Source organism: Penaeus vannamei, chromosome 7, assembly GCF_042767895.1.
Source record: "Penaeus vannamei isolate JL-2024 chromosome 7, ASM4276789v1, whole genome shotgun sequence".
NCBI lineage: Eukaryota > Metazoa > Arthropoda > Malacostraca > Decapoda > Penaeidae > Penaeus > Penaeus vannamei.
The window spans coordinates 48,001,106-48,011,105 of record NC_091555.1 but is presented as its reverse complement, the minus strand read 5'-3'; the positions used below and the strand labels follow the sequence as shown (position 1 = coordinate 48,011,105).

The following is a 10,000-nucleotide window of genomic DNA, read 5'->3' as shown; positions in this document are numbered from 1 at the left end:
CATGAATGAAAGTACATCATAGTTCTACATTACCTTTACTTTCCTTAGCCTACAGTAATTCATAGTAACTTTGCAATCGCTTTTATTAGGATTATTAAATCACGTTTTCATGAAAAAGTAATTTTATTCTGAGACCATTCATATATTAGAACTAGTTGTGGCAGTAAGAGTGCATATTTCTAAAATACAATATTAACTAAACCTAATCTAGTATAGTACTAAGCTACAACATAATTCCTAAGTTCCTTTGTTTTATATATTTCACTTTATACAGTGTTACTTATAGTTGCATAATTTGAGGGAAGGAAGGCAACACAAGATGAACAAGACCTGTGTTTTATCATAGTAAATTTAGCCTCATGATATCCTGTTATCACGATTGAAAAATATTATTTGTATTCAATCTATGCTATTTGACGTGAAATGTAAATTAATTGATATACATTGTTCTACTCCAAAATATATTATTTACAAATATTTGTATCCTTTTGCAAAGGTTACTACGTATACAGTTGTGAATTTTCCTCATGAATTTCTCATACTCGTATTCCTCCTGTATTCCCTACCTCATATCTTTAAAACGTTCTCCACAGTCGTTATTACCATCATTATTTATGCTTATTCCTATAACTGATTACATATCGGATACAGATCCTGTTCCCATGTTTGAAAGGATAAAGTAACACAGCACATTGCCATCCCCAAAAGGATTGCAACATCTTGGTTGTAACTGACTGTGGAGTCAATTATGAATTATTGATTATTATTTACTTATTATTATTAATTATTAATTCATTAAATGGAAGAGCTGAAGTGTGGGGTGTGAGGAGTGACTTCTTGTGTCGACGTTGCTACTTTCGACCTTCGGAAGCAGAAATCAGCCAGGCTTTGGATGGGCAGGACACTCTCGCACTCTTTCTGTGAGTTCAGAAAATGTTTACAGATTATCCTGTGGTTGAAAAGGTGATGTTTACAAGCAGGATTATTTTAAGGGTCGAGAGAATGATGTTTAAATGTAGGATTATTCTGTGGGTTCAGAAGATTATATGTATATAGAGGATTATTATAATAAAAATTAGACCTTCAGTAGCAGTAAAACGCACCATATTAAACCAGGGGTGAGCCAGAACCCGATCGAGGTCAGGTCGCTTTGCAGGGTCATGAACCAGGAGATCGCGAGTGAGTTCGCAAGCCTCGTCTGTGACTGAGGCGAAGTGCTCGACAGGAAACCGTACCTCCCCTGAGAGGATGTTCCTGCAGGTCGCCTCAGGGGAGACACCGAGGAAGGGAGATCGTCCGCTGCAAGAAGGGAGTGTGTTAGGTACCTTGCGTTCTCGTCTTCCAGTCATTGGCAAGTGATCTATTACTGTAGACATAACAAGAGGAACCGCAAGTAATTAAAAGCAATTCCTCCTTTATGGCTTCTTAAATCATCTTGGACTGGATTTATTTATCTATTTATTTATCTTATTTCATGTTTATCTGTTTTTATTTTCAATTACTTGTCAATTAATCTATTTCTATGCTTTCACATTTATTTACTTTTGTTTATTTATTTTATTTATTATTTATTATTTTTATTTGCTCTTCATTTCTGCAAATAAAGTGATAGTACTATTGATAATAATGATTATATCATCATTACCATTATAGCAGGCATTTTTCCTGCTGCATCTGTTGTTATCTTGGGTTAGATAGAGAAAAGTTTATCTTAAGTATACGACCTAAAAGCAATGGCTGGCAGAGAGGGAAGTCACAAGGTCACTAGAGTCAAGTAAATAGCATGCATGTAACCACCCGTGTAATAAATGGCGTATTTGAAGACTGCGTTACTTCGAAGATTTTTTTGGGGGGGTTTCACAGATTAGCAATTAGACGACTGTCAGAAATTGATTACTACACTGATTTAACATGAAGAGCAGATTTTTGGTTTTAAATTCTTCGGTATTCAGCATTTTGGTTTATGAAGCCGAAGATAAAAAAGTATTTAGTAAATACACCATTTGTGGAGGGAATGCCTTATTTCAATTCAGATTATAAATTAACGTCAAATGGCTTAGTGGCTTAGCTTAGCAACCAGTTATTTTGAAAGAGTGAAAAAGTTATGTTAAAAGTAAAGTGTTCACACGCCGAGGAAAACAAAACAAGCTTTTCAAACCAGCACTGAAACAAAAGCCTACCTGACCAGAACGTAGATCAGCACGCCAAGACTCCAGTAGTCCGCAGGAACACCAACGTTAAGCCTCCGCACCAGTTCAGGAGCCAAGAACTCGGGAGATCCTGCGAGCACGGGAGGGTGCTTCGGGGACACCACTCTCGGTCCTGTAGGAAAGCCCCATCGACTACTGCCCGGCTGAGGAGACACACGACGCGCGCTCCCGAGGTCGATAAGCCGGATGACGGGGCGAAATGCTGGCTTGGCTACGGGGCTGGAGACCTTGGCTTGGGTCTTGACTCCGGGAATGGTTGGGGCGGAATCGGGCTGTGCTGGCTTGGATCCCGTTTTCAGATCGGGAATAGAGGGCTTGGCTTTTTCCTCTTCTCTGGGTTCGATGGGTTTAGTTTCAGAAACGGCTTGCTTATCTTCTGTGAGTGGCTTAGTTTCTATTCTTAGTGAGACTGACCTAACCTCTTTCACTTCTGCTTCTATTTCTGGTGTAAACAGCTCAGCTTTTGTCAGTTTAGGTGTGGTTGGCTTAGCTTCTACCTCAGGTGTAAGTGGCTTAGCTTCTGCCTCTACTGGCGCAAGTGGCTTAGCAACTGCTTCTTCAGGTGTAATTGGCTTAGCTACTACCTCTTCGGGTGTAAGTGGCTTGGCTACTACCTCTTCAGGCATAAGTGGCTCAGCTACTACCTCTTCAGGTGTAAGTGGCTTAGCTACTACCTCTTCAGGCGTAAGTGGCTTAGCTACTGCCTCTTCAGGTGTAAGTGGCTTAGCTTCTGCTTCTTCAGGTGTAAGTGGCTTAGCTACTGCCTCTTCAGGTGTAAGTGGCTTAGCTACTGCCTCTTCAGGTGTAAGTGGCTTAGCTACTGCCTCTTCTGGCGTAAGTGGCTTAGCTACTACCTCTTCAGGCGTAAGTGGCTTAGCTACTACCTCTTCAGGTGTAAGTGGCTTACCTACTACCTCTTCAGGCGTAAGTGGCTTAGCCACTACCTCTTCAGGCGTAAGTGGCGTAGCTACTGCCTCTTCAGGTGTAAGTGGCTTAGCTTCTGCGTCTTCAGGTGTAAGTGGCTTAGCTACTGCCTCTTCAGGTGTAAGTGGCTTAGCTACTGCCTCTTCAGGTGTAAGTGGCTTAGCTACTGCCTCTTCTGGCGTAAGTGGCTTAGCTACTACCTCTTCAGGCGTAAGTGGCTTAGCTACTACCTCTTCAGGTGTAAGTGGCTTACCTACTACCTCTTCAGGCGTAAGTGGCTTAGCTACTACCTCTTCAGGCGTAAGTGGCTTAGCTACTGCCTCTTCAGGTGTAAGTGGCTTAGCTTCTGCTTCTTCAGGTGTAAGTGGCTTAGCTACTGCCTCTTCAGGTGTAAGTGGCTTAGCTACTGCCTCTTCAGGTGTAAGTGGCTTAGCTACTGCCTCTTCTGGCGTAAGTGGCTTAGCTACTACCTCTTCAGGCGTAAGTGGCTTAGCTACTACCTCTTCAGGTGTAAGTGGCTTACCTACTACCTCTTCAGGCGTAAGTGGCTTAGCCACTACCTCTTCAGGCGTAAGTGGCGTAGCTACTGCCTCTTCAGGAGCAAGTGGCTTAGCTTCTGCTTCTTCAGGAGTAAGTGGCTTAGCTTTTACTTCTTCAGGTGTAAGTGGCTTAACCTCTGCTTCTTCAGTTGTAAGTGGCTTAGCTTCCACTTTAGGTGTAAGTGGCTTTCCTTCTGCTTCTTCTGTTGTAAGTGGCTTAGCTATTACCTCTTCAGGCGTAAGTGGCTTAGCTGCTACCTCTTCAGGTGTAAGTGGCTTAGCTACTACCTCTTCAGGCCTAAGTGGCTTAGCTACTGCCTCTTCAGGCGTAAGTGGCTTAGCTACTACCTCTTTAGGTGTAAGTGGCTTAGCTACTACCTCTTCTGGCGTAAGTGGCTTAGCTTCTGCTTCTTCAGGAGTAAGTGGCTTAGCTTTTACTTCTTCAGGTTTAAGTGGCTTAACCTCTGCTTCTTCAGTTGTAAGTGGCTTAGCTACTGCCTCTTCAGGTGTAAGTGGCTTAGCTTCTGCTTCTTCAGGTGTAAGTGGCTTAGCTATTGCCTCTTCAGGTATAAGTGGCTTAGCTACTGCCTCTTCAGGTGTAAGTGGCTTAGCTACTGCCTCTTCAGGTGTAAGTGGCTTAGCTACTGCCTCTTCAGGCGTAAGTGGCTTAGCTGCTACCTCTTCAGGCGTAAGTGGCTTTGCTTCTGCTTCTTCAGGAGTAAGTGGCTTAGCTTTTACTTCTTCAGGTGTAAGTGGCTTAACCTCTGCTTCAGTTGTAAGTGGCTTAGCTTCTGCCTCTTCAGGTGTAAGTGGCTTAGCTTTTACTTCTTCAGGTTTAAGTGTCTTAACCTCTGCTTCTTCAGTTGTAAGTGGCTTAGCTACTGCCTCTTCAGGTGTAAGTGGCTTAGCTACTGCCTCTTCAGGCGTAAGTGACTTAGCTACTACCTCTTCAGGTGTAAGTGGCTTAGCTACTGCCTTTTCAGGCGTAAGTGGCTTAGCTACTACCTCTTCAGGCGTAAGTGGCTTAGCTACTGCCTCTTCAGGTGTAAGTGGCTTAGCTTCTGCTTCTTCAGGAGTAAGTGGCTTAGCTTTTACTTCTTCAGGTGTAAGTGGCTTAACCTCTGCTTCTTCAGTTGTAAGTGGCTTAGCTTCTGCTTTAGGTGTAAGTGGCTTTCCTTCTGTTTCTTCTGGTGTAAGTGGCTTAGCTATTACCTCTTCAGGCGTAAGTAGCTTACCTACTGCCTCTTCAGGCGTAAGTGGCTTACCTACTGCCTCTTCAGGTGTAAGTGGCTTAGCTTTTGCTTCTTCAGGTGTTAGTGGCTTAGCTTTTACTTCTTCGGGTGTAAGTGGCTTAACCTCTACTTCTTCCGTTGTAAGTGGCTTAGCCTCTGCTTTAGGTGTAATTGGCTTTCCTTCTGCTTCTTCAGGTGTAAGTGGCTTAGCTTTTGCTTCTTCAGGTGTAAGTGGCTTAGCTTCTTCAGGTGTAAGTGGCTTAGCTTCTATTTCTTCAGGTGTAAGTGGCTTAGCTTCTGCTTCTTCAGGTGTAAGTGGCTTAGCTTCTATTTCTTCAGGTGTAAGTGGCTTTCCTTCTGCTTCTTCAGGTGTAAGTGGCTTAGCTTCTATTTCTTCAGGTGTAAGTGGCTTAGCTTCTGCTTCTTCAGGTGTAAGTGGCTTAGCTTCTATTTCTTCAGGTGTAAGTGGCTTAGCTTCTGCTTCTTCAGGTGTAAGTGGCTTAGCCTTTACTTCTTCAGGTGTAAGTGGCTTAGCTTCTATTTCTTCAGGTGTAAGTGGCTTAGCTCTTGATTCTTCAGGTGTAAGTGGCTTATCTTCTGCTTTTTCAGGTGTAAGTGGCTTAGCTTCTATTTCTTCAGGTGTAAGTGGCTTAGCTTCTGCTTCAGGGGTAAGTGGCTTAGCTTTTACTTCTGGTGTAAGTGGCTTAAGGTCTACTTCAGGTGTAAGTGGCTTAGCTTCTACTTCAGGTGTAAGTGGCTTAGCTTCTGCTTCTTCAGGTGTAAGTGGCTTAGCTTCTGCTTCTTCAGGTGTAAGTGGCTTAGCTTCTGCTTCTTCAGGTGTAAGTGGCTTAGCTTCTACTTCTTCAGGTGTAAGTGGCTTAGCCTTTGCTTCTTCAGGTGTAAGTGACTTAGCTTCTATTTCTTCAGGTGTAAGTGGCTTAGCCTTTGCTTCTTCAGGTGTAAGTGACTTAGCTTCTGCTTCTTCAGGTGTAAGTGGCTTAGCTTCTGCTTCTTCAGGTGTAAGTGGCTTAGCTTCTGCTTCTTCAGGTGTAAATGGCTTAGCCTTTGCTTCTTCAGGTGTAAGTGGCTTAGCTTCTATTTCTACAGGTGTAAGTGGCTTAGCTTTTGCTTCTTCAGGTGTAAGTGGCTTAGCCTTTACTTCTTCAGTTGTAAGTGGCTTAGCTTCTATTTCTTCAGGTGTAAGTGGCTTAGCTCTTGATTCTTCAGGTGTAAGTGGCTTATCTTCTGCTTTTTCAGGTGTAAGTGGCTTAGCTTCTGCTTCTTCAGGTGTAAGTGGCTTAGCCTTTGATTTTTCAGGTTTAAGTGGCTTTGTTTCTACTTCAGGCGTATGTGGCTTAGCTTCTACTTCATCAGGTGTAAGTGGCTTAGCTTCTGCTTCTTCAGGTGTAAGTGGCTTAGCTTCTGCTTCTTCAGGTATAAGTGGCTCAGCTTCTACTTCTTCAGGTGAAAGTGGCTTAGCTTTTACTGCTTCAGGTGTAAGTGGCTTAGCCTTTGATTCTTCAGGTGTAAGTGGCTTAGCTTCTGCTTTTTCAGGTGTAAGTGGCTTAGTTTCTGCTTCAGGTGTAAGTGGCTTAGCTTTTACTTCTTCGGGTGTAAGTGGCTTAGCCTTTGATTCTTCAGGTGTAAGTGGCTTAGCTTCTGCTTCTTCAGGTGTAAGTGGCTTAGTTTCTGCTTCTTCAGGTGTAAGTGGCTTAGTTTCTGCTTCTTCAGGTGTAAGTGGCTTAGCTTCTGCTTCTTCAGGTGTAAGTGGCTTAGCTTCTACTTCTTCAGGTGTAAGTGGCTTAGTTTCTGCTTCTTCAGGTGTAATTGGCTTAGCTTTTACTTCTGGTGTAAGTGGCTTAGCGTCTACTTCAGGTGTAAGTGGCTTAGCTTCTGCTTCAGGTGTAAGTGGCTTAACTTTTACTTCTTCGGGTATAAGTGGCTTAGCCTTTGATTCTTCAGGTGTAAGTGGCTTAGCTTCTGCTTCTTCAGGTGTAAGTGGCTTAGCTTCTGCTTTTTCAGGTGTAAGTGGCTTAGCTTCTTCAGGTGTCAATAGCTTAGCTTCCTCAGGTGTAAGTCGCTTGGCTTCTGCTTCAGGCGTAAGTGGCTTTGCTTCTTCGGGTTTAAGTGGCTTAGCTTCTACTTCAGGTGTAAGTTGCTTAGATGCTTCTTCAGGTTTAAGTGGCTTTGCTTCTTCGGGTGTAAGTGGCTTTACTTTTGCCTCTTCAGGTGTAAGTGGCTTAGCTTCTACTTCAGGTGTAAGTGGCTTAGCTTCTACTTCAGACGTAAGTGGCTTAGCTTCTACTTCTTCAGGTGTAAGTGGCTTAGCTTCTACTTCTTCAGGTGTAAGTGGCTTAGCTTCTACTTCTTCAGGTGTAAGTGGCTTAGCTTCTACTTCTTCAGGTGTAAGTGGCTTAGCTTCTACTTCTTCAGGTGTAAGTGGCTTTGCTTTTCCTTCTTCCAGTGTAAGTGGCTTAGCTTCTACTTCAGGTGTAAGTGGCTTTGTTTCTATTTCTTCAGGCGTAAGTGGCTTAGCTTCTGCTTCTTCAGGTGTAAGTGGCTTAATTTCTGCTTCTTCAGGTGTAAGTGGCTTAGCTTGTACTTCTTCAGGCGTAAGTGACTTAGCTTCTATTTCTTCAGGTGTAAGTGGCTTAGCTTCTGCTTCTTCAGGTGTAAGTGGCTTAGCTTCTATTTCTTCAGGCGCAAGTGGCTTAGCTTCTATTTCCTCAGGAGTAAGTGGCTTAGCTTTTACTTCTTCAGGCGTAAGTGGCTTAGCTTCTGCTTCTTCAGGTGTAAGTGGCTTAGCTTCTACTTCTTCAAGTGTAAGTGGCTTAGCTTCTATTTCTTCAGGCGTAAGTGGCTTAGTTCTTACTTCTTCAGGTGTAAGTGGCTTAGCTTCTACTTCAGGTGTAAGTGGTTTAGTTTCTGCTTCTTCAGGTGTAAGTGGCTTAGCTTCTACTTTCTCTGGTGTAAGTGGCTTAGCCTTTGATTCTTCAGGTGTAAGTGGCTTAGCTTCTACTTCAGGTGTAAGTGGCTTAGCTTCTGTCTCTTCAGGCTTAAGTGGCTTTGCTTCTTCAGGTATAAGTGGCTTAGCTTCAGCTTCTTCAGGTGTAAGTGGCTTAGCTTTTTCTTCTTCACGTGTAAGTGGCTTAGCTTCTGCCTCTTCAAATGTAAGTGGCTTAGCTTCTACCTCGAGTGTAAGTGGCTTAGTTCCTACGTCAGGTGTAAGTGGCTTAGCTTCTGCTTCAGGTGTAAGTGGCTTATCTTCTGCTTCTTCAGGTGTAAGTGGCTTAGCTTCTGCTTCTTCAGGTGTAAGTGGCTTAGCTTCTGCTTCTTCAGGTGTAAGTGGCTTAGCTTCTGCTTCTTCAGGTGTAAGTGGCTTAGCTTCTGCTTCTTCCGGTGTAAGTGGCTTAGCTTCTGCTTCAGGTGTAAGTGGCTTAACTTTTACTTCTTCGGGTATAAGTGGCTTAGCCTTTGATTCTTCAGGTGTAAGTGGCTTAGCTTCTGCTTCTTCAGGTGTAAGTGGCTTAGCTTCTGCTTCTTCAGGTGTAAGTGGCTTAGCCTTTGCCTCTTCAGGCGTAAGTGGTTTAGTTTCTATCACTCTTTCCGATATAATTGGTTCAACTTCTATTATTTCTTCGGGTGTAAGTGGCTTAGCCTTTTTCTCTCCTTGAAATGTAAGTGTTTTTGCTTCTTTTTCCAACTGAGGTGCAACTGGCTTTATTTCCGCTTCTACGTCAGGGGGTGCTGGCTTAGCCTCTTTCTGTTTTTCGAGTGAAAATTGCGTGACTCTTGTGTGCACTTTATGTGAGACTAATTTCACTTCCGTCTTCGTTTTGGACGAGCCTGGCTTAGTCTCAGCCGTGCGTGCGATTGTTTTCGTTTCTCTTGTCATTTCGAGAATCACTGAACTCTTTTCGATGATCACCCCGGGAGTAACTGGCTTGGCTTCTTTTTCCACCATAATAGAGCCTGGCTTTGTCTCAGCCACCGATTCAGTTCCTTTCAAAACCCCACGAGTTCGAACCTCCTCCTCTGTCTCCACTCCACATGTCACTGGCTTAGGTGGCTTAACTCCAGCTTCCACCTGGGTTTTTGCCTCTTCCATCCCCACCATTGTTCTCAGCACACCTTCTCCACCCCCCTCTGAAGTCCTCACTAAGTCCACCAGCAGGTTCTCAGGCTGTGGAAATGGTCGTATGTTGGAAAAGACACGGTCAAGGGAGAGAGAGAGAAGGGAGGGAAGGAGGGAGGGGGAGAGAGAGAATGGAGGGAAGGAAGGAGGGAGAGAGAGAGAAGGGAGGGAAGGAGGGAGGGGGAGAGAGAGAAGGGAGGGAAGGAGGGAGAGAGAGAGAGAAGGGAGGGAAGGAGGGAGGGAGGGAGGGAGAAAAGGGAGGGAGGGAGAGAGAAAAGGGAGGGAAGGAGGAGGGAGAGAGAAAAGGGAGGGAAGGAGGGAGGGAGAGAGAAAAGGGAGGGAAGGAGGGAGAGAGAGAGAGAAAGGAGGGAAGGAGGGAGAGAGAGACAGAAGGGAGGGAAGGAGGGAGAGAGAGAGAGACAAGGGAGGGAAGGAGGGAGGGGGAGAGAGAAGGGAGGGAAGAAGGGAGAGAGAGAGAGACGGGAGGGGAGGAGGGAGAGAGAGAGAAGGGAGGGGGAGAGAGAGAAGGGAGCGAATGAGGGAGAGAGAGAGAAGGAAGGAGTGAGGAAGCGAATGAGGGAAAGCGAGAGAAGGAAGGAGTGAAGGAGCGAATGAGGGAGAGAGAGAGAGAAGGAGTGGAGGAGCGAATGAGGGAGAGAGAGAGAAGGGAGGGAAGGAGGGAGGGAGAGAGAGAGAAGAGAGGGAAGGAGGGAGGGAGAGAGAGAGAAGGGAGGGAATGAGGGAGAGAAAGAGAAGGGAGGGAAGGAGGGAGGGAGAGAGAGAGAAGGGAGGGAAGGAGAGAGGGAGAGAGAGAAAAGGGAGGGAAAGAGGGAGAGAGAGAGAGAAGGGAGGGGGAGGAAGAGAAGGGAGGGAAGGAGGGAGAGAGAGAGAAAGGGAGGGAAGGAGGGAGGGAGAGAGAGAAGGGGAGGGAAGGAGGGAGAGAGAGAGAGAAGGGAGGGG

At 45.0% G+C, this 10,000-nt stretch overlaps 1 protein-coding gene across 1 annotated transcript in view; it reads right to left on the bottom strand.

The window, feature by feature from the left end:
• Positions 1-105: 105 nt before the first annotated feature.
• Positions 106-10,000, bottom strand: part of LOC113812135 (trio Rho guanine nucleotide exchange factor) — a 416,228-nt gene continuing 406,333 nt past the window's right edge. Inside the window, exons 55-57 of the mRNA XM_070123392.1 lie at positions 2,181-9,088; positions 1,104-1,299; positions 106-918 (exon numbers count right to left, since the gene is read on the bottom strand). Coding sequence (XP_069979493.1) covers positions 796-918; positions 1,104-1,299; positions 2,181-9,088 — 7,227 coding nt within the window. The 3' untranslated portion in view covers positions 106-795. The remainder of the gene's footprint in view (positions 919-1,103; positions 1,300-2,180; positions 9,089-10,000) is intronic.